At 36.9% G+C, this 27,586-nt stretch overlaps 1 protein-coding gene across 2 annotated transcripts; it reads left to right on the forward strand.

Moving 5' to 3' along the window:
- The first annotated feature begins 1,566 nt into the window (after window positions 1-1,566).
- Window positions 1,567-8,843, forward strand: LOC128855821 (M-phase inducer phosphatase). Of its 2 annotated transcripts, none has more exons than XM_054091021.1 (2): window positions 1,567-2,274; window positions 6,071-8,843. In XM_054091021.1, exons 1-2 carry the CDS (start codon window positions 2,222-2,224, stop codon window positions 7,722-7,724), a joined length of 1,707 nt encoding a protein of 568 aa, XP_053946996.1. In that variant the 5' UTR covers window positions 1,567-2,221; the 3' UTR covers window positions 7,725-8,843. The 2 variants fall into 2 exon arrangements, with proteins under 2 accessions (XP_053946996.1, XP_053946995.1); XM_054091020.1 differs by lacking the exon at window positions 1,567-2,274 and adding an exon at window positions 5,856-5,953.
- The last annotated feature ends 18,743 nt before the right edge of the window (window positions 8,844-27,586 follow it).

The following is a 27,586-nucleotide window of genomic DNA, read 5'->3' on the forward strand; positions in this document are numbered from 1 at the left end:
GTTGATAAGCATTTCATACTCGCACTCTTAAATCACAAAATCAGCTCCAAACCCGCTTAATTTAATTATGAATTACGAAGTTTGGCAGCCCTCGTGCCTAAAAAATGAAGTGTTGATGTTGCCCCAAGATTTCTATTGTTTATTTGTTGGTCACTTCGTTACCAAGCACGCATTACATTGTTGTTGTTGTTTTGGTTGATTTACTATGCGATGGTCGCACATATGTTCGACAATTGATTACAGCGCCTACCAATATTCTGCTGCATTTGTGAGCAAAGAGGTAGGATATGTAAACAAACAATGCAGGCAAGAAAGAGATCACAGCTGAGTTGGGCAGAGGCAGAGACTGCGACTGCGACGCAGCACAGAGCGAAAGGCAGAGATTGAGAAAAATCGACTAATCACAGGTCAGCTGATGACTTCCAAGGATACAGAGCATATGCTGAAATTTTAAGCAGCTCTTTGACTTTGAATTGTATGTGTGCATGTATGTGCAAAAACGTACTAAAGAAGAGCGACAATTAACCAATGGAGGCAAGTAAACAACAACAAAGGACACGTGTTGTTGTTGCTGAGTGACCAAACAGCTGTAGAGCAGTACTTGCATATGCGTGCGTGTATGTGTGCTCGTGCTCATAAAAAGCGCATCACCGAAGAATTCTTGAAATTATGCCGACTTAGCACAACAATAAAGAATTAAGCGGCCATTTCACATATAGCACGAGTTATTGGAAAAAGACGAAAAGTCGTCGAGAGCGACCAAAATTCGAAGCTACCTTTATGACATTTGCTGAATCAAAGTTATCATTTGCTATCTGATTTGAATGCTTACCAAGGCAAACATAACCGTATATTCATCTAACACTTGTCACAATGCCTTGTGATCTGGAATATCTGGATTTGATTTGTCCACTAGTTTTTCTATATATCAGTGCATCCTTGTTACACAGCATTCAACAATATGATTCATAAGCTGGAGCGTTGAACACCACATTGTAGGCGAACCAGCTGACCGGCCACAATCTGGATGAACAGGAAAATTGCATATTCCGTTTGAGCAGCTAGAACGAGAAGAATATTGGTAGTTTCAAAAGTGCATTCATTCGCCCAAATAATAAGTGCGGCAATAGTAAGAAGTTATTCGCCTGTCTTGGCGCCATATATCGCCTCAAGAAACCAAAGCATCCTTTTTCGCCTTTCCCGCAATTTTCTTCACTTTCCTCTGCCTCTGTCGTTTGTCATTTCCACTTGTTCGCCTATTGTTGTTGGTGCATCTACTGTGTGTTGTACTGTTGCTGTTACACTCGTCCATCTGCAAAGTTTGAGTGCCATCGTGTGCACTCTCTCGTTTCCCGAATGTTAGCTCTCCGTGTTGAGTTAACGAGCGTTGAGTTGCTTTCTAATAGGGTAGTTCTTTTCCTTCGCACTCTTCTCTTTTGTCAAATTACATGGCATTGTTGTTGCAGTGGTAGCAGCGCTGGACATTCCCCTCTCTTGCGCGCGGCTTAATTGAGAGAAGAGCGTGAAATAGAGCGCGCGTAAATATTTCTGTATAAAAGGCGGCGTAATGGCAGTAATTGAGTCAGTTGAAGTTTTTACTTTGTGTGCTTAATTCTTATTTAGTTCAATAGCGCAGTATACCGCGTACATCGTCGCTGAAGTACATATTTCGGTCTTGAATTTAAAGTGTGGAAATATTTTATTTTCATTAATAACAAAAACGCAGCAATTTGGGACTACAAGCAATATTGAATTAAATGCTGAGCACAAAATGATACCAGTGCAGAAGTGGATTATTAAGTATTTAAAAACGAACTAGGAAATTGAAGCCAGCAAAGTGTGGTGACGGACATTTTTGGTGTAAGGAGTTACCAAAGAATTATAAATTGTGTGTATATAGAAGTGCAAAAAAAAAAAAAAAACACACAGCTACACATTTGGCCGGTAAAGGACTGCAATAAAGTCATAGCAAAATCAAAGTTAATAATATTAAAATGCAGCAACAATAATAAAATTCAGTGCAAAAGTACATGAAATAAGCGGAGACGCGGCAGCTCAAACGTTAATGAAAGATATAAGAAATTGCCGGAGAAAAATTGTGTTGTAACAATTTTCAGGAGCAAATATTTAACGATAGATAAAACTAACGCCCGACATTATAGTGTCGCAGATTTTATCATTCTACAATTAAGTACAAACGTTTACGAAAAAACACTACAAAATGCAGTGGGATACAATCGAGGAGGAGGCTATCGGAGAAATGGATCTTACAAGGTAAATTAAGAGAAATACTGAATATAAAATAAACGGAGACATAAAAAGAGTAGCTCAAAGGCTGTTAGTTGTCTAAACTGTAGAAGAATTCAACGCTCATTCTGTGCAGGAAATATGGGAAAAATAGGAAATTCTTCTGAAATTGGCAAGTTGTACTTGAAATATGAAGTGGAAACTGCATTCGGGAATACACTGCGATAAATAACTGTAGAACTAGTGCTAAAAAATTTCGGAAAGCAAAACTATTTTTGAGCCACATTTTGAGATACTCGAGATTCTGATGAAAGTGCGAAATTTTGCGGAAAGCTTGTTGCATTTTTTGCAAATTTTCGTATAAAAAGTATTAATATGAAATGAGAAACAAAAAACTGGCATTCAATTATCAATAAGTCCTGGTGCTACAGTTATTCAACGCAGTGTATAAAAAGAAATTTGGGTACTTTTTTGCTTTGTGGGGCACATGGGAAAAATGTACCAATAAAAGTCGAGGGGTAAATCAATGCGGAGACAATAAATAATTAGCTCAGAGGGTGTTAGTTGTCTTAGTTGTGGAACTCAACGTACATAATTCTGTTCCGGAAATATATTTCTTGTGAAATTGGCAAGTTGTACTTGAAATATGAAGTGAAAACTACTGCAGTGTAAAAAAATGTCAAAAAGCAACACCATCCTCGAACCACATTTTGAACTATAAAGCTTCATACTCAAGATTCTGATTAAATTAAAAATTAAATTTTTTGCACAAAGTTTGCAACTTGGATTCATAGAGTAGTACAATGAACTAAATTTTCGAAAAAGGGGTGAATTACATAAGAAACAAATAAATTTCAAAACTTTTCAATAAGTCCCTGTGCTACAATTAAAAGTAAAAAGGAATTGGGGTAATTTTCTACTTTGTGGAGCACATGGAAAAATGTATCAAAAAATTTGAGGGGTACCAAACGATGCGTATAGGCCTCAGTATTAATAATCTGAAGGAGCAAATTTATTTTTTAACGTTCAAAAGCTATTAACAGAAATACTTTTAAAATGTAGCTCTTTTCTCTCACAAAAGTCAATATATTTAGTGCACATAGAAATATATTTTAACAAATATTGGCAGTGAACTTAAATATACCTATTATTCATAAAAATTTATACAAAATTTAAGTGCCGTACGAAAAATTAACTAAACTATCACTCCATGTGCCCCATAAACAGGATTATTACCAAGGACTAAGAATTTAAGAAAAAACCAACGATGTCCAAAATAGAATTCAAAATTTACTTAAAAGTCCATATTGAAATATTAGAAATTTACATTCGGCAGTAAAAATCAAATTCTTTTGCAAAAACCTGATTCTTAAAAAAATATATTTCATCTTTCAATGCCTGCAAACAAGCCACTACTAATTATAAGCGTTAAAATGAAAATAAATCTACGCCACTGTCTCTCACACTGAGCGCGCACACTCTCCAGCGTGGCGCAAGCTCCAAGTCGCTAACGTAACAAGTAAACAGTGCGAGTGCTGAACTTGAACTCCATTTCAACGGTTTCACGTGTTAGTTGTTGTTGTGCCATGTTTACCTTTTTCCATGCGCTATAATCACCAACACCGTTCGTGAGTGCGCTCCAACGGCCGGCTAGTCGGCGGTTTGACCGGCCGTTCTCCCCATTAATGAGGCAAAGAAAGTGAGAGTTATTTGGTGGTGGTATGTGTTTTTCTGTTGCTTTTTACATCGTTTATTCTTATACTTTTTTTCCGACTTCAACCGGCAAGTAGTCAAAGCATTTTTTATTTCTTCTTCATCACTTTTTTAATGGCACATTTTGCTTTTGTTGTTCGACTTTATGCTGGGGCATAAAATTCTTTCAGCCCCCTGACGCATACGTCATTTCCTTCTTAGTAGACTACATTGAAGTTCAGTTGCATATGGCAATCCTCTGATTTGGAGCATGGCCGCAGCTGAATGTGTTGGTGTAGTAGTTAGCATTCGCACGCTACAAGTCACCTTACATTGTTTTGATTTGTGCTGATTCGATTGTGGCCCCTGTTTTTTATTCACACGTCGCATTCAGCAAACCCAGCTCATTGAGGCGTTCGTAGTGCTGCTGGTTGTTGCCGTAGGTGTTGTTGTTGTTGTTGTTGTTGTTGTTGTGTTGTAGCCGTAGGTGTTCTTCGACTTGACTTGGCAGCGCGCCGCGTACCGTTGGCTTGCGGTTCTCTGCTTTTGTTTGCATTCTTATTTCCTACCTTTCTTATTTTTTCCTTGCACATTCACTTTCCGCTCCACTGCGCTTACCTTCTAGCAACTTTTTCTTGCATTTACAACTTCCTTATTACGTTAACGACCTGGCCTAATAATATTTCCGCTGTGTGATATTTTCTTGCACAGCCTTGGCACTTTTATTATTTACTTAATTCTACTTCCTATAAGTTTGTGTATCTTTGCTGACCGGCACACATACGATGCCAACAATCAAACTGGTATAGGAGAACGCAAACTTCCTCTTCTTCTCTTCTCCTGCATTTAAGTTGTGCATGCAGCGTGACTAGAGTTTTTCTTAGCATTTTTAGGGAATTACTTGCATTTCGGGGTTTGAGTTTGACGTGTAGCCCGTGGTTGTGTACTTCCTTGTTATTTCCGCGTTCTTGCCGACAAGTTTAAGTCCATTGGACTAAGTCAAATAGTCAGTATTTTTTCTTTTTTTTATTCCACTGCTGTGTCAATGGCCAAGTCGGCAACCACCCGGCACAGCCGTAACATCTGCGAGTCGTAGTAATTCGTATATGTCCAATTGAGCCGCTGCTGACGGTCTCTAATTCTACACTGTTGCCGCTGCTTCTGCTCCTGCGTTCGATTCCATTCACAGCATACATACAAATGCATTACAAGTGAAGTGTAAAATAAATACACATACATACATCCATACATAAATAGTTGCATGTTGGACGGTGTCGTCGCCCTCTTCTCCACTCTGCCTTCCTCCACTTCGTCGATCAATATCAGCCCCTACACAATATTGTTGTTATTGTGCAAATGCAACTTGAGCTATGAGAGAAATATTCTTGTATGGCACTGAGGGTACAGTAATGCAGCGCAGTTGTGGTGTAACATTCGCTGCTTGTGTAGAGTACTTGGCAGCTTGGTTAGCATTTGCATGGTCTACTTGCTGGTGGTGTTGCAGCTGTTGTTGTTGTGTTTATGATCAACCCTCACTTATGTATACTTTGTGGGTCGAATTTTCCCCCGTTTTCATGACGTGGTTGGTGATATTTGGCATATCCACCACCGCCGCTAGCACCATTCACTAGCACAAACGCCAACACCAACAATAACATCAGCAGAGCTCGGTACTATCAGTATACTATTTGATACCATAAATAAATACATCTACAACTACATATGTACATGTACGGATATGCTTGCATAGGCCTGTTCAAGTTGAATGAACCCACCGCCTGCGCATGCATTCAGCCAATACACACACACACATACAGGCATACGTTGTTCATCAGCTGCGTGCATGCGCCTGCGCCTGCCTCGTTGCTGCTTGGTCCAATTTTGGTGCAGTTCTATTTTGTGTGTCTGCGTGTATTTGCTTGCTCCGCAGGATGACGTCTACCGTGTGGTTCTTCAGCTACAGCACAGCCAGCGCGCACACTAATATCAATGACGCAAATTTTTGGTTTTGTTTGTAAATACCTGCCGATTTCTCTGTTTATTTGTTAACGTTACTTTTTCATTCAATTTTTATCATAAATATTTTTTTAAATATATTTTTAATGTTAAATTTTTTCTGTTTGCTTTCTAGTCAAATGCCACACGGCCTGGAACCGGGCGCTGTCTCCGTCGCTGCCGCTGGCAACAATAACGCTTCCCCCCGCCGCACACATAATCTTAGCATAATGAACACCATGGCGCACAGCGGCATTGATTACCAGTTGTCCTTTTACGACGATGACGAACGGATTAACGAGGCAGTACCGCGCTTGCCTTCCACCACTATCGGCATGCCCCGAATGAGACCCTTACTCTCACCGGAAGGATCGCCATGCCGCTTCCAGTTCGCAGCGAGGTCCAGAATGCAGAGAAATCGTCGGGATGCTAACGCCAATGGTGAGAACGTCCGCAATCGTCCATCAATTGCATCACGCCTACAGAAGCTACAAAATGCCAACACCCAGGGCAGCAACACTGCTCAAGCACCCTCAAAAAGCTTGCGCATATTCCACAGCTTATCGTCTGATTCGCGGGGGTCATCATCAATGGAAGAGGACGATATGGAATTATTTGACATGGAATCGATGCAACATTCCGCACAGTCATCGAATTCAATGCCAAAAGTGCCCAGCGATTTAGACTCATTGTTTATTGGGCAAATCAAGAATTTCTTTTCACCCGCCCACCGACCAGACGACGAGCAATCAGAACTAGTGGATCCACTGAGAACGCCCGAAATGCGTCGACCACCAGTGCGCCGCTGTTTGAGCATGACTGACAACTACCCAGTGTCACCAAATACGCCTGAAACGTTGCTACGACAAGTACAAGAAACTGCCACAAGTCCTTTCGGGCTCAATTTGTTAACTACCCATCGCAGCAATGGCACCATCAGCTATAGTTTTAAGCGTCCCGAACCACCATCGAAGACCAATTCACCTGTGCAAATTAAACGTCATCGCACGCAAGCCGAAAAAGAGAATCTCGACGACTCGTTGACAACTATGCTGGTGGCTTCACCACAACAAGTCAAAGTGCCAAGCCACCCCCCGCCATTGCGCAAGAGTATGTCAATGAATGATGCCGACATCATGTCTGCGATAGCACGTTCCGAAAACAAGGATGAACCGCAATTGATCGGTGACTTCAGCAAACCCCATGTCTTGCCACTGATGGAGGGACGCCATCGTGATCTCAAATCGATCTCGTGCAATACCATGGCACGTCTGCTGCGTGGCGAATTCAGCGATGTTGTGTCCTCCTATCGCGTTATCGATTGCCGTTATCCCTATGAGTACGCAGGTGGTCACATACGTGGCGCCGAAAATCTGTACACACACGAACAGATAATCGGCGAGTTCGCGTCGCAACAAAAGACTGCAGTGGAGCAACAAAGCCAAACAGCCACTGATAATCGTCGCAACATCATTATATTCCATTGCGAGTTTTCATCGGAACGTGGACCGAAATTGTCGCGGTTTCTGCGCAGCACCGATCGCGAACGCAACACCAATTGCTATCCAGCACTCGACTACCCCGAGATCTACTTGCTGCACAATGGCTACAAAGAGTTCTACGAACAGTATTCGGAGTTGTGCGATCCCATTGCGTACTGTCCCATGTTAGAGCCTGCGTATAACAGTGAATATCGTCAATTTCGCTCCAAGTCCAAGTCATGGAACGGCGATGGATTGGGTGGCGCAACTGGACGCCTAAAGAAGTCGCGTTCACGACTAATGCTGTAAGACGGCAACAACAATAACGGCAGCCGCGCAAGAAGCAATTTAAATAATTTGTCTTGTTTAAATACGTTTGCCGGGCAGTAGTGGAGCGCGTTCCATCAAATTGATGGCGGCTCGAATCGACAGGGAGGAGAGGAAGTAAGGTGGGGCGAAGAACAAATTTACATATGCAGCAGTACAAATGCAAAAGTTAGCTTTAACTAAAGACGCAGAAATATCCACTTTAGTACCATTTGATGTTGGCCGCCCACCGCCAACCACATTGGAGCAACCACATATACACTCGCACACATACTAAACTATTACCATATTCCATAAACATGAATACACACATGCATATATGCAATTGCAACCACAAACACGAAAACGTTAATGCACAACTGGTACACAACACAACACAACACAACAACAGGCATTATTCAACTTTACATTCACTTGGTTTTTGTTGATTTTTTTTATTCGATGTTTTATGTCCAATTTGGATTTTATTTTATAGAACTATTTTATATATATACATACTATGTTTGTAAATACTTGGCCACGTTTGTGTGTGTGTGTGTGCAACGACTGCACTTAATTGTTTACGCATGTGTGTGTGTATGTGCGTGGTGTGTAATGTAATATTTATGTAAGAAAATGTAACACTTTTTAGATGATAAGTCACTTGATGATGTGCGTTTGTGCGCGTCTGCTTAGGCGCATCTACGTAAATATGTATGAGATATGCTTAAGCATAATAGCAGAACGTTTGCAAAATGCTTAAAATATCTAATTTATTTGCTATGAATAGCTTTAGATAGCTTAATTTAATTTAGTTGGTATGTGTAAGTAGCCGGGCGCAACGCAGGCGCGCACACACAATGCAATACAAACGCAAAACACAGCCATTGTAAAATTTCGTGTGCACAAAACAGGCACTTAACTTATTTAGATACAAAGGCAGAAAGATAAATACAAATGTAATATATTTCTTTATGGAAATTCCTGCAAATGCATTAATAAAAAGCAAAAAAAAAAAACAAAAAAATTAAATGATAAATGTTAAATGTAGAGAAGAATGGCTATGCTAAACACTTTTAAAACATGAAATTTGTGCATTATTATGTATTATTTGAATGTGTACACACCCCTTTAGACCTTTTAGAAAACAAAGAAACGAAATTTAGTTGAAATGCAAAAAAATGTAAAGCAATTTATTTTTACGCGCACGCATCCACGCATTAGAAACCATTGAATTTCGCTGTTTACTTGCGGTGATGAAATCTTCGTTTGGATTTGTGCAAGCCATGTAAAAATTCTTACTAGACTCGCATATGTACATACATAGAAGAACTGTTTATATTAAAATGTAGCATTTCGTTTCTGGCTTGTGTATGTATGTATCTACATACATTGTATGTACGCATGTACACCCGCCAACCAAGCGCAATCGAATGCACACACACATACGCACGGCTGCGCAGCGCCAGTTGTCAGCTGTTGTTGTCGTCGTTGCACTCAACAACAAATTGAACGTAAAGTTAAAAACAATTACGCTTATTTTATGTTATAAGAACCCCTCTTTTATTTTTAAAGCATAGCTTTCTTTTTCATAAAAAAACAAAAAACAAAAAAAAAATTTATATATAAAACATAGAACAAAACAGAATTGCAATACAAAAATACAAAAAAAATTATATGTAATAAAAAATAAATATATAAAAAATTTAATGAAAAAAACATGACTTTAATTACAAACACAAATATATTTTGATATTCCCACTTTTGGCGGCGAGAAATGTAAATTTTACATTTTTTTTCTTTTTCTGTTTGGGGCTTTGAAATAAGCGTGATTGTCCTGACCATTTGTATGCTCGTATTGAAAGAAATGAAAAAAAACACAAAAACTGGTGTATACATACATAAATACATACAAACATATTCTTTTCACCATGCCTACATACATAGTGTTAGGTGAATGTGTGTACACAGCCTAAGGCATCCGCTCGCGTGTCGGTTGTGGCGCAAGCCCAAAAGCAATTTGATTTTTTTTTTTTTTCAAAATTGTGAAATTATCAATACATATGTATGTACGTCAAATACATACAATACATACATACATTTGTATGTATTCCAGCTTTTCTACAATATTATATCATTTGTCCATTATTTATTTGTTTACTAATTTTTTCTTGTTTTGAAGCCCTTAACCACCAGCTCCATTAAAACAAAGCCTAGTGCAACCCATATTGAGTGGTTGCGTTGCGTTGAGTGGACTTGAAATTTTTAACTGTGATTATATTTTAAATGTTATCAATTTTTTTTTTCTTTGTTTTTATTCCAATGTGCGTTGGTATGTAGTAGAGAGTATCTCTACTGATTACGCATTTTAGTCTAGTAACACTACAGAAATTCTGAAATCTACATTTGCTCAAGCCACCACTCAACTTCAAACTTAGTGTCATAATTTGCATTTCACAAAATCCCTTGTGTGTTCATAGTTATAAAGTATTTTTAAATTAACGCAAGTTTGTATGTTTCAAAGCAAATAAAAGTTTCGAGTGACAAAAAAATGCATTCTTTATATAAATGTGGTTTATTTTTAGTAGCACTGTTTTTTTAATGGGAAATAACTGGGGTAGGTATAACTGGCAACGAAGCAGCGCACGCATTGGCGAGACACAACACAGCCGTTCGCATGACAGTCGGTTCCACGTAACCGGAACGACCCAGATTTATATCCGGCCAGGGAGTGTCACTTCAGCAGCCTTCCCCGTATGTAAGTATGGGGAATGTTTATGCTGCTACAACAACAACAACAGCAAACGTGGTAACTTTTTCCGTGTGTCAGTGTAGTGTACATCACTGGCCGTCTTCGTCTAGCTCATCTAACGGTATAACGGGAGGTCCAGGTAACTTGCTGTTTCGGCAGGTTAGATCCAGAGGGAAAAGCGTGTTAGATGGGGCATTTGAGAAGGTGGTTAGTGTCGTGCGGGCTGCCTTCACATGACGGACATATGTTTGGTATGTTGGGGTCAATTCTGGAATGGTAGAAGTTCAACCTGTTACAACATCCAGAATGTAGTTGTGCCAATGTTACGCGGGTCTCGCGGTAGATGGAGCTCTTTATCTACTGTGGATGGTGGTTGGACTCCGATTACGGCATTCGCGGGTGGGTAGGTTAAGAAGGTGGTAAGAGTCTTCCGATGAATGTCGTTTATTGTCTGTCTGTACACTGTCCGATCCAGTAATTGTCGGCCTGTTTTGTCCTGGATCTCGTCCGTGTAATTGAGGAAATGCCTCCTGACGTGCCTGGGAGGTGGCTCAGACTCAAGCAGGTGTCTAACAGGAATTACTTGCTGAGCAGTTTATTATGCTCCTTTACAGGGAGCAAATGGGCGTCGTCGTGTATATGTTGAGGTGGGGACCTCAAAAGACATCCTGTCGCAGTCCTAATGGCAGTGTTTTGACAAGTCTGTTGTTGTTGTTATAGCAGCATAAACATTCCTCATACTTACATACGGGGAATGACAAGTGTAGCTTCGTCCACTGCGAATCACTGGTTCCAGCGACCAGACAGGCGCAGCATAGTTTAAAACCGGCCGGCCTATTGCCTTAAATGACGATAGCAACATTGCTTTGTCATTGCCCCAAGTGCTGCCGGCAAGCAAAGCTTCATAGGGGTTGTTGTTGTAACATCGTAAGCATTTCCCCATAACTGTTTGGAGAATACTGCTGGAGTTACAGTCCTTGGCCGAATATAGGTCCGGGGAATTATGGTTAAGTAAAACTGGCTGTTGCGGGAGGAAGTCTTAGGTATCGTTGACTGCGAATCTAAAATTCAAATTCAGTGCCGGATTTACATAAAATGCCGTCCTGTGCACCATAAAGAATGCCGCCCTAATGTTTTAAATTTGTGTGTGCGTGTTTGTATTGTAGTACAGAAAATCGTCGACTACACAGTAAACAGGTGTAATAAAACAAATTTTGGGTAGTTTTATCCATCCCATCAATTAACAGATTATAGAATAATATTTGATTAATTTCAATTTTTATTGTTGAGCAAAATTTTTAGTGTTTAATTATAAATTAAGTGCTTAGAAAATGTAATAAATAGCATAAAATGTAGTAGTATAGTACATCTTAACAACTAGAATCGAGTTGCACCTATAGAACAGCAAACTTACTTAAACATACAGTATTGGACAAAACTAAAGCACCCCCCTAATGGCATTTCAAATAATGCTAAATCTCTCAATCAAACATCTTGAAATATGGCATATATGTACATATGTCATGTGTTTCCTTGTTACTTAAGTATTTATAAAATAAAATACCAAATATACAGCGTTTTGATTATACTGAAAAAAAAAATTGAAATGTAATTTGTGGAAAACACGTGCTGATTTAGTAGGGCAAAACATTTCATACGGGAAATCAGCAAATATGGCCAGAATAGTGTATTCAAATGAATTTAAAAATAAAATAATAAGTGATGTGCAAAGTGGTTTATCGCGACACAATATTAGTGAGAAATATTCCAGAAATAGAAGTGTAATATCGCGACTTATAAAAAAATTTTAACAAACGGGTTCTATTTCTGCAATCCATAGTGGAGGAAGGCCACGAAAGACTACACGACAAGACGACTCCACGATTAAAAGAAAAATTCAGTCTCTTCTGAACAAATAAAAATTGATTTAAGTTTGCCGGTAAGTTCTAGAACGATCAGAAGACGAGCAGTGGAGGCCGGACTTTTCAGTCGACGACCTGCTAGAAAGCCATTTATTTCCGCCAAAAACAAAAAAGCGAGACTCGAGTTTGCGAAATTGCATATTAATTGGACAGTTCAAAAATGGAAAACTGTATTATTCTCTGATGAATCAAAATATAATTTGAAACATTCAGATGGAATAAGGCGAGTAAGAAGGCCAGAGCAACAGCGACTAAATCCGAAGTATTGTATCGGAACTACCAAGTGTGGTGGGGGGAACATTTTGGTCTGGGGTTGTTTCTCTGGCCAGGGTATCAGGCCTATTCATCGAATAGAGGGAGTTATGGACCGTTTCATGTACACAAACATCCTTAAAGATGTAATGCTACCACACGCTGAGGAGGAAATGCCACGGAGATGGAGGTTCCAGCAAGATAATGATCCGAAGCATACCTCTAGGCAATGTAAAACGTGGTTACAGCAAAATGCTATAGAGGTCTTAGACTGGCCAACTCAATCTCTCGATCTCAATCCCATTGAGAATTTGTGGGAGATCGTAAATTCGAAAATTAATAAGGAAAATTGCAGCACAAAAGAAGCCCTGTTTGAAGCGGTTAAAGAAGCTTGGTACAACATTTCTCCGGAAATTATTAGTAACCTAATATTTTCTATGCCAAAAAGATGTTCTGAAGTTATCAAAAATAATGGGTTTAGTACAAAATACTGAAGAATAAAAACTATTATTTTCGCTTTTAATGGGGGGTGCTTTAGTTTTGTCCAGACAAGTTTTAAATAATATTAATATTTTTTAATTTAATTTTTAATATAAGAAATGTTGAAAATTGTTTGTTATGTTTATTAATCACCAAGATAATAAGAAGAAACAAGGTGTAAAAGTAAGTAATATTCGATGTTGTTTTATTGAGTTATTTGACATTATTTGAAATGCCATTAGGGTGGTGCTTTAGTTTTGGCCAATACTTTATTATCAATCTTTATTAGATGAACAAAAAAAAGGAACGATTGCTTTTATGAGATCAAGTTTTTACACATCACCTTAAATGCGAACACGTCTGACTTTTCGTACTGCAAACTGGTATATTAAATTGTCACAATTCAAGCGCTCAAGTAAATCAGACTCAATGCACAGTAGGGCCAGACTATTAGACGGTTTCAGACATTGTTGAACGCAAATGATTTTTTACTCTATCCAGACATGAAAATGAACGTTCTGCGCTGCAGTTTGTTGACGGTAATGTGTTAAATATTCGATATGCTATCTCCACATTTGGAAACTCAGTGTATAACTCGTTCGTCCGCAGAAGTTTCAGAAGGTCAGATGGCGAGTTTCGTTCTATTTTTCGTTCAGAACAGTACGCGTGAAAGTGAATCATCGTCAGTGAATGAAATCTCAAGGTCTGAAGTATAAGCTTTTCTCAAATATTCCGATCTTTCACGAAGCTCTTTGAAATTCAAACCTCCAAAATCAGTAATCACTGAATTTTTTCGTACATCTTTTCATATGCTTGGCTTCTCTTTCTCAATTCTGAATCAATGTTCTCTAGTATGATATTGAAGATATTTACTCGAAATGTATGTATGTAAGTATGGAGAATGTTTATGCTGCTACAACAACAACAACAACAGGACCTGGACACTCACAAACTCTCTGACATGCAAGCGAAGGTTGGACTGTGGATCAACATCGCAAAGCCCAAGGCTATGAGAGTTAACCACAAAAACGCAAGACATGCTCGTGATAGTCATACATTGACGACATGGTGTTTTTAATAATTTGTGTGATATGTATTGGTAATTTATTCCATTAACCCATAGGAAGCAAATGAGATAAAAGTACGTAAGAATTTCATCCGGTATTTCAAACAAATTTTCTAAAATATATGGTAAAAAAATACTTTTGAAATAAATCTTTTTTTTATTTATAGTAACCTTTTCAAATGTTTGAAATATAATCCTACTTTTGAAAAACAATCTTTTTACATCTATGCCTATTGCCAATTTCTGCTTTCTTCTAATAATACATCACACAATTTTTTACTGCTAATCGTGTTTCCGTTAATTTCTAAAAATACATTTTCCCAAATTTTCAGATCATTTAAAATCATGCCTTTGATTTGATCAAATTTCTCCCCGTTTGGTCCATCCGTGACCATCCAATCTTGTCCAAAATTTGAGATTGGCCAATACTAAATTTTTAACACTACACAAAAACAAAAAACATCGAATCAGCTCACTTAGTACTTTTGCACGAATTTCGTAATACTTGTTTTTTTAATTTTATTTTATATTGCACAAAATATTTTTTTTCCAATTCAATAAAACCAAAGATTGAAAGAAACCCATGAAAAAGTGCATATTTTCTTAGGCAATAATTCCGCATTTCGCTAGATTAATAGAGGTCGAAACACTTCCGAGACAAACTGTAAATAAATACAAATAAATATTACCAGGATCGGAGATGTCTAGCGAACGCAGCGTAGTTATTTTCAAATCCATGTGCGTCATGCGCGCATCATTGTTGATTTCATAAAGAACTTCATAAAATATTAAAACAAATTGAAATTTATTGATTATTATAATTTCTTTATTTCATCATTGATAATACAGAGTTTTTAAATAATAGCCTTTTTCCTATAGGAAGAAAGTTTGATATTACGACAGTTTATTTCACAAGCCTTCAATATCGTTTGACATTTACAAAATGTATTAATTGATTTTGGAATTCAGCAAAAAAAAAAAAAAACATATTCGCAAATTGCTTCACCCAAGTGAGGGTATACCTACATACCTTCATAAACTTTGTGGATAAGCATAATTTATACATACATACCACCTTGATTAAGTACCCGGAACAACCAACAGTCAGGTGACGCTCTAAGTCAACTGATTGGAGTTGCGTTTATTTTCTTTTTTGTACGGTTACCACGTCTGTGGTTAATATTAATACTAAAATTTTAGGGCAATTGCTTGGCATTTGCAAAAGTTACGCCAACTTGAGTAAATCTACGTGTTTTCGATTTTTTACAGCTTAAAAAAAAAGTTGTAAAAATGGATTTGAATTTGCAACCACGAGTTTGTATTAAATTTTGCGTTAAAAATGGATTCAGTGGTCCGAAAATCTTGAGATCTTGGGAAATTGTTTCGGTAATGATACTCTAAAGAACACAGATGTCTAAGAGTGACATGAATCAAGGTGGTATATGTATATGGATTTATAATTTTTTATTTTTAATAAATTTTTTTTTAATAAATTAAAAAAAAAAAATTTTTTTCTTTTAATTTTGTTTTTTAATAATTTTTTTTAATAAATATATTTTTTTTTTGCCGCTCATTTGCGACAAGAGTGTCATAATCCAAAAAAACAAAGTGTTGAGAAAATCAACTGTACGAGATTGAGTTGCAACGACAAGTTGTATCGCCTGCTTTAGCCTTTAACAAATCGTACTATGATACCCAGTTTGCTGTCTATTATAAATGCCAGAATTCAGTATAATCGACAGTTATTGTCACAGCTCAGTTACAGTTGCTACATCAAAATTAATATCTTCTTTTTTTTTGTTTTCAGATGAAAATTGCAAGTTGTATCTTGTAAAGAAGTTGGATACTTCAGTGGCAAGGCGCTCTGGGAATCTATTGATAACTCGGCTTACAATATATTGTTGGAGATTGTACAAATTTTTTTTTTTTAGTTCAAATATATATTAAACTATCCCCAAAACTTCATTTGGCTAATTGTTTTTTTTCTCATCCTACAACGCTTCGCGAAAACTACTGAATTTAGGACATCTAATTGGCCCGCCGGCCTTAACCGTTTTCATACAACGACTTCAAAGTTCTCAATTTACTAAAAATAAGGACATATTGTTGTAACGTCACTAAATTTATCACACAACCAATTTTTGCGCCGTATCTCATCTCTAATATTAATACCAATCTCTCTTCCCCTTTTTATATTTGTACGCTTAACAAACCACATTCAAATTCGGCAACCTAATTTGAAATAAAGAAATATCACTACATCGCGATATTTACCGAATAAAAAGTATATATAGGTGTTTTCTTTGTATTATTGGCAGAGGTCACTCGATCCAACACATATTTCTTCATCTAATGAGATGTTTTCAAAAGTCCGCCATTTTGTTATTTTTCAAAAACAGTTTCCCATTGTAGCACCTGCCAGAATGACAAGCCCACAGAATAATAATCAGTTTAACTTTTTCGTTTCAGATGTTCTGAAGAGCTAAAATCCTGTTGACAAGCCACCTATCGGTTTTTAATGTTATTTAACACCGTTTTTGAAAAAAAAAACGAAAAAAGCACTTTTTTTCAATAATTAATTGAGTGTTAATTTTTTCATATTTTTAAACAAGAGTAGTCTATTATATGCGGGAAAGCCTTCTGAATAAGACAATATTTTTCTTTTGTGTTTCAGGTGAAAACTACGACCGCAATCTTACACGCCGTTTTGCTAGTGCGCAACGAGAAGCTGTGCGAGATCCCTCATATATTCGCCATTTCGTTTTTTTATTTATGTTAAAAAATTATTCATTACTCTTCAATCATGCCTTCAAATAAATGCAAAAGATTGTTCTTGTGTGTCGTTTTTTTGTTTCGAAAAAAAAAAAAATTGAGAAAAAACACCTTTTTTTGAAGCCACTGATAAGAGGCCCCCAGATAATCCAATCCTGAGTTACGATGTACACCGTAAATCGTGTTTTTTTTAAAGGAGGTTCCAGAAATCGCCCGCAACGCGCTCTATAATCAACATTTTCATAAATAAAAAATTTTGTTACGTTCTTGAAGGATGCTTTTATAACCGCCAAAAATTTTCAAATTAAAATATTCTGAAGTTTCTTCAGGATAAATCCTTGACAACCCGTCTTTTATTTGCTTCATAACTGCGTATAACCCCTTAAGGCAAAATAACTCGTATTTTGCGTCAGAGCAATCCGTATGCTGCCTGCGAGATGGAGTAAAGTTGTAGCTTCCGATGGCGCATACTTTAATTTAATTGTTTAAATAATTCGTAACTTTGGCTAAGAAAGGGCGGAAATTTATTCCCATACCTAATAGATATCGACCTGCATATTTTACAGTATCTGATCCTTTCACGCTTACTAAAAAAAACTAAATTTTTTGGATTATGACACTTCCTTATAGTTAAAAAAAATAGGCGTTCATAGTCTGCATAAGTTCCAAATTCACTACGTATAATCATTTGTTTGAGAATGCATAAATATATTTTCATTATAGTGGTTTTTGCTTGTTAGTATTTCCGCTTAATTAAAAATAAAATTTAATACAATAATAAAAATAATTTGCGTAATTTGGTACCTCTTTTGTAATTAGTAAGGAGAGAAATAGCTGAATAAATTTGCTGCCAAACTATTTCTTAAAAACAACGTAAAATTAAAAATTCACTTTAAAATAATCGCCAAAAAACATCATCGAAATACAGGGTGGCGCACGAATCGTGCTACAAAAACAAAACGTTATAACTTTTTTTCTGTGTGAGTAATCGGCTTTTTTTTTTTATTTATTTTGCAGATTAGTATTTAGATTTACAAAAAATGGAGGCTTGGGATACCGAAAAGAGGATTTGGATAGTGCAGCGGTACCATGCTTTGCAGTCCATCATTTCATTTGCTATATCAAATGCGAAATAAATTCAATATGCAAAATTAGTTGCAAGAAAATAGAATTTCGGTAGAAACTGGTCAACCTAGATATAGGTAGATCGAAAGAAAGTTTCCCGCTCAACTTTTGATTGCTGGTCCCTCAAGGAGATTTTGTATATGAGCCCATTTACATGACGACTTTTCACGCTGGGTGGAAAGTTAAGCGTGTCAAACTTGAGAGCAAAAAGTGCAGGCAATTCAACGGGGTATGCATCAAGGTGCTTTCATTAAAGGTCCTGGCATTAGACCAACAACGTTTTGAGCATTTGATTGTCAAACCAAAGTATTGGCGCAAAGTAGAAAGTAGAAAGAAATGAATGCGCCTTGTTTCATTCTGAGCTGACAGCCACATGGACACGGCGAAAGAAAAAAAAACAAATCAGCTGGTTTACGGATACCACCTTCAATAGATTCGCCTTGGTAGACATTCACGCACGCTCAGCATTATCGACGGGTTTTGTTTTTTGACATTTCACTTTCATTGTATTCACATTTTCGTATTTTTATTCAAGTGAATGGCCAAAGCAAATTGTCCGCTCGAACGTGAAAAACGCCCTAAAAAAGGCATCGCGTAAGTGCACGAAGATTCTCGAACATTTCTTTAAAAAAAATGTGCAAAATAACCCAGCGTGTAGATTGGCTCTAAGTCTGTAAACTTTTATGCGACTTCCTTAATTTGGCGTTAAGTTGCAATTAGTGGTGCCGTAGGCATAACACCGTAACCCTAGCCATAGCCATAGCCGCAACATTACGTCATTCGACGATTAGTCATGCCGTAACCATAAACAGCTGATACTGAAATAGAATTAATGACAACATTTGCATTTTGCCACAAAAAAACACGAATAATTTTCTACTACGCCAATTAATTTTTCGTCGTTAATTTCTAATACTCAAATTTTTATCGCAAATATCAAAACAAATGTTAAGTATTTCACAGCTGCTTACGGTTGCGAGGTCTAGCCAAAATTCAATACGGTTATGGATACGTACTTTGCACTAGACAGGGCTAGTTTACTGTGGCGGCAGCCTTTCGTCGGGAAAAACCCGAGTCATTCCGGTAGCGTAAAACCGGCTGCCATGGGAATGATACTGGATGCTATAGCATACTAAATTCCTACCTACCGAGAATTGACCACGACATACCAAACATATGTCCAGCATGTGAAGCCACCCCGCACGATACTAACTACCGAAACAGCAAGTTTCCTGTGCCTAGCGTTAGATGAGCTAGGCGAACACAACCTGTAACTGCCATGCACTGGCAGGGTTCAGTAAGCTACTACAACAACAGCAACGGTTATAATTATGACGTTATGGTGCGGCACCTATATTCTTTTAGAATGATGCCCATATGTTTGATCAGAACAGCTGATTGCTATGGTTACGGTTTGTGATCAAAAGTTAATAATTTTATCTACTGAATTTAACCGAAGGGCTAATAAGGAGATTAACATCAAAGAATGTCCGAACGAGATAAGTGAGAGAACACAAAACAGAAGATAAAACAGTATTCTACATCATATGCGATGTGATTCCCATGTCAAGTCAGAAATTTTTATATACCCAGAGGAACATTTAGGTCACTATGTCCTACATACATATGTACATGTACACAGGAGTCTATAGACCCACTATTTTTAAATGGGAAGACATTACAAGATGCTACATTAACAATCCTTAATTGGGGTTAGTGCCTTTGTGGCTTTTTGGTCACAGTCACATACAGGACATAAACAGAAGGTCAGACTACGTTATTCCACAAGTAAACTTCAGCAAGAGATCTGGTTTTGTAATAGAACAGAATGACTGGCAGAAGGGTTTGGAATCCGATTACCACGCATACAATTTCTTTACAGATCGGTCCAAAATGACAGAAGGAGTAAGAGTGGTTGTCTTCTGCTCGCAGTTTGATCTCCAAAAGGCTTCCCCCTTTCTGATCTCTTTCAGGCTTCCTAATCGCAGCAGCATATTTCAAGGTGAGATCTAGCAGCCGAAGACCAAAGCAGCTGAATTAGCGTTGGAATTTACTTCCTTCGACACTCGCACAAAAAACTTCATGTATAATCAAGCTGCTATTAAAACAATAATGAATGTAGTAGTTAGCTCGGAAAGCGTGTAATACTTTAGATCCAAAATGGACGAGCTCTGTGAGAAAAGGCAGGTCACAATGTACTGGGTACCAGGCCTCAAGGAAATAAAGGGAAATGAGAGGGTTCGGCAGAGGAATCCGTTCGCTGCCTGAAAGATAATGTAAAGTTGTAGCTTCTAATATTTAATTGTTTAAATAATTCGTCACTTTAGCTAAGATAGAACGGAAACTTATTCCCATACCCCATACAATATATCCCTCACTCTCAGACGAAGACGGAACTAGACGAGGAACTCTAGCGCTGGAAGCACAAAATATCATTATTATGGGAAGCCCCAACCTCCTAAGGGATTGTCCAAATAATGCTACGAACCTGCAACGCAAAAAAAGGTAACTTTATTCTATCACTACCAAGGAAGGAATGTAAAATATTGTTTGGAGTAGTGACGGGACATTGTCCCACTCCAAACCACGCAGTTAAAATGGGTTTTTATAATACGTCTGATCCTTGTGATGATTTTGAATTGGTTGCAGGATTTCTAATATTTTATGATTTGAGCCATTTGATTTTCAATGGTTAAATAAATAAAGTTTTGAATTCTACGCAAAAATAATGTATTTTTTGTTAAAAAATATCGGAAATTGTGCATTAAAAAGCACAAATGTCTAAATTTTTTTGCTGGAATGTTGGTACGACTGTCCTTTATAGTGGCGCAGAGTTTAAGCTTGTTTTTGGCATTAAATTATATCAGTCAACCGCAGGTGTGCTATGCGATTTTCGCTATGGATAAAAATATCGAACGAAGAATTTATCTTAAATTTTGTGTTTTGAATGAAATCCCGCATTGCCGAATCATTGAAAATGTTGCAGAAAGCCAATGGCGAGTGGGCTTTATCAAAAACACGGACTTACAAGTGGTATGAAGCTTTTGCAGAGGGTCATCATTTAAGTTTGAGGGAGGTATTTCTCTTAAACTACATTAATAAGCAACACTGTGGGGTTAACGAACTGAAGCAAAAATACAATGATTAAAAAGAGAAGAAACTATAATACTTTAACTTTTGTTCTGCTCTTTTTATATATGAAACCCATGATTCAATTATTAAAGGTTTGCTCAGTAAACAGCTTTCTCGTTCTCTCTTGACAAATCGGCTCCCTTAGCAAGAAACTGTGTTGCTAACTCAAGAGATTGTAAGTAAAAGTGGAGCAAAAGTAAAATTTGTAGAACAAACATAACCGTTGGCATCATTGCTATTTGATTTCTACGAATTCGCTGACATTTGAATTTCTGGATTCGTGAATTTGAGTAAGTTTTTAGTAAATACATATTATTCAATAAATAAATTATAATTTTATATTCAATAGGTTATTTCCGTGCTAATTTGAGCCTTTTACTGTGCCTGCTTGCGACTGAAGCTGTTTTTAATCTTTTTTCTGCGTCATACAAACACAAACACGTAAGTTCAAACTAATGGCCAATAGACTTTGAAATTATATAAAGAGTGAACCTTTTCGTTTACAGATTTCCAACTGCCCGTCTACAGAGCCACTCGTTCTTAAAGCCCATATCCTAATTGGTATGTACATATGTATATAAATTTTGCGTTACTTTTTTTTTTGTCGGGATTATAGTATGTTGTCTGTTTTCTTTAGCGTAAAAGTTATATAGTTTTATTTTATATATAATATTTAATATTTAAATAATGATAAAATTAGCTTTAGTAAATTGATGATAATTTAAGTTACAAGTTAATCAATAAAGCAAACAGAAAACAATAACCGATGTTCTTTTAAATTTTATTGTACATGTCAAAAAATAAAACAACCGGGGCATATTATTTGTCTGCGCTGGATTATTTAAGTTTACGTATGGAGTTTACTTTAGTTTCAATGTTTTATGGTGAACACAAACTTTGCTCCGGTTGTTGTGTAATTTGAGTGCAATGATTATACATGAGTACTTGGTAGTTAGAAAAGTAAAGAAGCTGATTAAGTTTTGTTACTTATTTAGTAAATCAAATATGCCAAAAGCCAGTTGCAAATTGTGCCATAATACATGGGCAAAAGAAAATATCGGTATGTTCCATGTTCCGTAAGACGCAATAAAAAGAAAAAAATGGTCCGAGTCCTGCGGTGTCGAATTGCAGCCTAGTTCAAAACTTTGCTCGCTGCATTTTACTGGAGAGGATTTTGTATCTGGGGCGAATCGGAAACGGTTGAAGTTATCTGAAGATACTTTACCCATTGCTGTTGAAAGTATTTGCAATTGGAATTAATTAAATAATAATTCTTCCAAATTCGTGGATGTTTCAACCCAAACCGAGTAAATATTAATATAATTTAATTTTACAGCATGCTTTTTTTAATAAATGAAGTTTGTACTCTAGATCATATGAAGATTGTCGAGAAGCAGAAGTAGAGAAACTTCAAAACAAACTCGCTCAATATCAAAAGCTCGAAACCAGTGTGCAGTCCATTTTTACGGAAGGACAGGTGCGTAAATTAAGAGATGACGACAAAAACGTTCACTGGACTTGGAACGATATTTCTTCCGCTATTGCTCTGCATGCAGCCGGGCCAAGGGCATACGTGCACTTATGCAAGAATGGGTATCCATTTCCAGGAGAATCGACCATTCGAAGATGGCTCCTGAAGGTAAAGGTAGACGATGGAGTGTTGAACTTTTCCCTTAATATAATGCGAAGAGCGAAGGAAGCATCTGTTGATGATAGGCTGTGCATTATTTGTTTCGATGAAATGAAAGTCGAAGCAATATATGAATACGATCCGGCGAACGATACCATTCGAAGCCCGTGCAACTACGTTCAAGTTGTGATTGCACGGGGACTTAAGTCCTCTTGGAAGCAGCCAGTCTTCTGTGCGTACGACTGCAAAATCACGAAATGCATCTTGGACAATTTAGCGCAAAAAATTCACGAGTCTGGGTTCACTGTCGTAGGAATGGTATCGGATATGGGTGCAAGTAACCAATCTTTATGGAAAGAGTTGAACGTGTCAAGTGGTATGCTAAAGTTCATAAATACTTGTTATAATGCTCTATAATTATATCTCTTATTTAGACCAAACGTGGTTTTCAAATATAGCAACAGGCGGTAAAATTTTTGTGTTTGCTGACGTGCCACATTTGCTTAAGCTGATTCGGAATCACTTCCTTGACACAGGATATATATATAAAGATAAACTTCTGACGTCGAGAACCATAGCACAGTTGCTCACGTTAACATCAGCTTCAGACGCTTCAATAGCGTACAAAATATCGGAGGAACATCTGATAGTGCACCACGCTGGTCGTCAGAAGGTTAAGTTGGCTGCTCAGTTGTTTTCGAACAGCACTGCAAGTGCTATCAGAAGGTGTTATGCATTAGGGCATGATATATACAATGCGATCGAAACAGCTGAGTTTATATCGATTGTGAACGACTGGTTCGATATATTCAACCGGAAATTCACAAATTTTCAATCCATGCGAACAAAAAAGCCTTTCGGAATGGATTTGCAGCACCAACTACCATTTTTGGAAAGAATGGATTCGTGTATGCACAACACAAGGGCTTTTGGACGCAAAACGATGCTACCCTTTCAAAAGGGTGTGCTAATGAGCAACAACTCGCTCAGAGATTTGTACAGATATGTCCATGACCACTATGACATTCAATATATCCTGACCTATCGACTAAACCAGGATATCATAGAGCATTTTTTTGGGTCAATGCGCGCGAAAGGTGGGCTTTTTGACAATCCGAGCCCCATACATTTCAAATATAGGTTGCGGAAGCACTTACTAGGTAAGGGTGCTTTAAAAATACATAAGTTATGAACAAAAGTACATTTATCATTATGTAATTAATTACAGCTTGCAACACTGTAAGTTTTGCTGCTCGTGGTAACGTCGAATCAGATGAAACCGAATGGCTTCGTCTGAGTGATACATCAGTCGAGAGCCTGAAAAGATTTCTTTCTGATGATGAGATGTTATTGGAGGAATTCTCGTTTAGCAGCGAGGTAGCATTTCCCAACGAGTTTCAACAGGGAGAAAAGTTGGATAGTCTCCACGAGGACGCCATTGAATATGTTGCAGGCTTCATCATAAGAAAGCTGGGACTGTCAGAGCACATTTCCAATGAGCCTACCTTCACTTGGGTTGATGAAGTGTCCGGAGGAGGCTTAACCAGGCCTTGCACCAGTTTTTTAAACATAACAAAACAATTGGAGCTTGTATTCCAGAATTTTAACGGGAGAACTGTTCGGCACTGCGACAGCTATTTGGAAAAATTGATCGCGTATTCGGAACACGTAAATGTCAGCGTCGACGTCAAGAAGCTTTTCTTTAAAACTAGAATGTACCAACGAATTAAACATTTAAACAAATCGTTGCGTAATAAAAGGCATTTTTAAAAAATCCTTTAAATACATACGAAAAATTTTTACTTGGGTATCAAAACTATAAATTTACATAGGTAAAACGTAGTCTAGTATGGCGTAAGTATGTTAAAGTGTGTTTTTAGTCAATTAAATTTAAGATGAATCTGCTTCTTCTAAGTAATAATTCATTATGGCCATATTTGCCTATCGCACCGCAGTCGGTACTTCGTTACCGGACCAACGCCGAGTTATGTCCCAACATGTATGGGTAATGTTAATGCTCTCGTAATCACAACAACAAAATTCAATTCAAAATTGAATTGAATTATTGGACTTATTTTATCTTTTTTTGTTTTAGTTCTCATTAGACAAATTCTGCTAAAAACTCCTATTTGCACCATATATTTGCTTATACACTACATATGTACATATGTATGGTATATGAAATTAAATTTACTTTGTGCATGAACAATGAATTTTAAAATAACTTATTTACGTTCAAATATTAATTTTAAATTATGTTTTAAACCGTTTGCAGCTTATTTCCATTTATATAAAAAAGTACGTTTTTGCTACTATTATCATCAAGAGGGATTTAATTTTTCCCCCTTTCTCACCCTTCTTAAATGCAACCTTTTGTAAGGGAGTGTCAAAATTCTAATGTCACAAGTGAGCAAACCTTTAATAATTGAATCATGTATGAAACCTATCTATTGAATTTGAAGATATTCGGTTTTTTTTCTTTCATTCCGTTTTATAGCGTATACGAAGCAACGTGGTATCGTACAGTAGAGAACTAAATAAAAATTAAATATTTAAAACTACAAAAATAGAGTGTCATTATTTGATGAAGCAACGTGATTCCCAATAGGTTATGGGCACAGTCTACGTTTAAATATAAACTGCGTTAAATTTTGTAAGTGGAAACTATGGACAAAATAAAAAGGAATATAAAACCATTTGATGGTGAAAAGTATTCTATATGGAAGTTCCGCGCTTTTGGCCGAAATCGATGCGCTTCAAGTAATTGACGATGAGCCGCCGAAAAAAATACCTGAAAAATGGAAACAACTTGAGCGAAACGCAAAAAGTGTTATTATTGAATACTTAAGTGATTCATTTCTCGGATTTGCAATAAGCGAAAACAATGCTAAGCAAATTTTTAAGAATTTAGACGCCATTTATGAGCGAAAGAGTCTGGCATCGCAATTAGCTGCACGGAAGAAATTGCTCTCGCTAAAATTAAAAGAAGAAATTCCGCTTTTACAACACTTCAATGCATTTGATGATTTGCTAACGGGATCCGGGGCGAAAATTGAAGAGGTGGATAAAGTATCTCATTTATTATTGACTTTACCATCGTCTTACGACGCCATTATAACCGCCATTGAAACTTTAGCCGAAGATAAGTTAACATTGGCTTTCGTAAAAAACCGTTTGCTTGATCACGAAATAAAATTAAAAAATGACAGTAGAGATACGAGTGCAAAAGTATTGCAAGCAGTGAAAAATAATCAACTGAACGAAAACAAATTTAATAAAGTATACAATTTTAAAAATAAATATAAATCAAAGACTCATAAAAACAATTTCAAGACAAATCTCAAGTGTCATCACTGTGGAAAAAATGGAGATATTAAAAGAAATTGTTTTATATACAAAAAAAGTTGAAATAATCAAAATAATGAAAAATCAGGAACTGCTCAAGTTGCAACTATACAATCAGAAAGAGGATTTGCTTTTATGATGAGAAATGAGATGCCTAAAGAAAAATCAGGAAATGTGTCTTTCCTTTTAGACTCCGGTGCTTCTAACCATTTATTAAACAACATAAATATATTTGCTAGCTACATTAACCTAAGTTCACCGATTGAAATTGCTATTGCAAAGTGTGGAGAATATAGTATATCTATGCTACGAAAAAGGGGATAGTGAGACTTCGCATCAGTTCGAAAAATGGAATTACTCTGGAAGACGTCCTATTTTATGCCGATGTTCCCCAAAATTTTTTATCTGTGAAGAAAATGCAGGATTCAGGACTAACAATTGAGTTTCATTCAGGAGGTGTTCAAAGTCAGTAAAAATGGTCAAGTACTCTTTACAGGTAAAAGTATAAATAATGTACCAATGGTTGATTTTACACTATGTATAGGATCATGCGCATGTAATGTAAACAAAATTAGTGAATATCGTTTGTGGCATGAGAGGTTGGGACATACCTATAAGCAAAGGGAAATTTATAGAAATAGTAAAAAAAAAAAATGTGTTTGTTGATGTTAACTTTTTAAAGACAACCAACTAGATGATAACTTATAAGAGGCTTGTATAAATGGTAAACAAACAAGATTACCCTTCGCAAAATTTAAAAATAAAGATCACATAGACCGACCATTATTTGTAGTTTACTCTGACTTATGTGGTCCTATCACACCTTCTTCGATTGATGGAAAAAACTATTATGTTGTTTTCATTGATCAATAAACGCACTATTGTGTGACTTATTTAATTACTTTCAAGTCGCACGTATTTGCTGTTTTCAGAGATTTTGTCACTAAAAGTGAAGTGCATTTCAATGTAAAGGTTGTTAATTTATACATTAACAACGGTAGAGAATATTTGTCGAATGAGGTGCGAGATTATTGTGTTCAAAAAGGCATCAGTTACCATTTGACAGTACCACATACTCTACAATTAAATGGTGTGTCCGAAAGGATGATAAGAACAATAACAGAGACAGCTCGTGCTATGGTAAATGGAGCACAGTTAGACAAAAGTTACTGGGGTGAAGCTGTATTAACAGCGACTTTCCTAATTAATAGAACTCCAAGTAAAGCTCTGAAAGATAGTTCGAAAACGCCATATGAAATGTGGCACAAAAGAGAGCCTAATTTGAAATATTTTCGGTTGGACAGTATACGTTCACAATAAAACAAAGAAAAGAAAATTTGATGAGAAATCTTGGAAGGGTATACTTGTCGAGTATGAACCGAATGGTTA

The sequence above is a fragment of the Anastrepha ludens genome, chromosome 2 (genome assembly GCF_028408465.1).
Source record: "Anastrepha ludens isolate Willacy chromosome 2, idAnaLude1.1, whole genome shotgun sequence".
In the NCBI taxonomy this organism is placed as follows: Eukaryota; Metazoa; Arthropoda; class Insecta; order Diptera; family Tephritidae; genus Anastrepha; species Anastrepha ludens.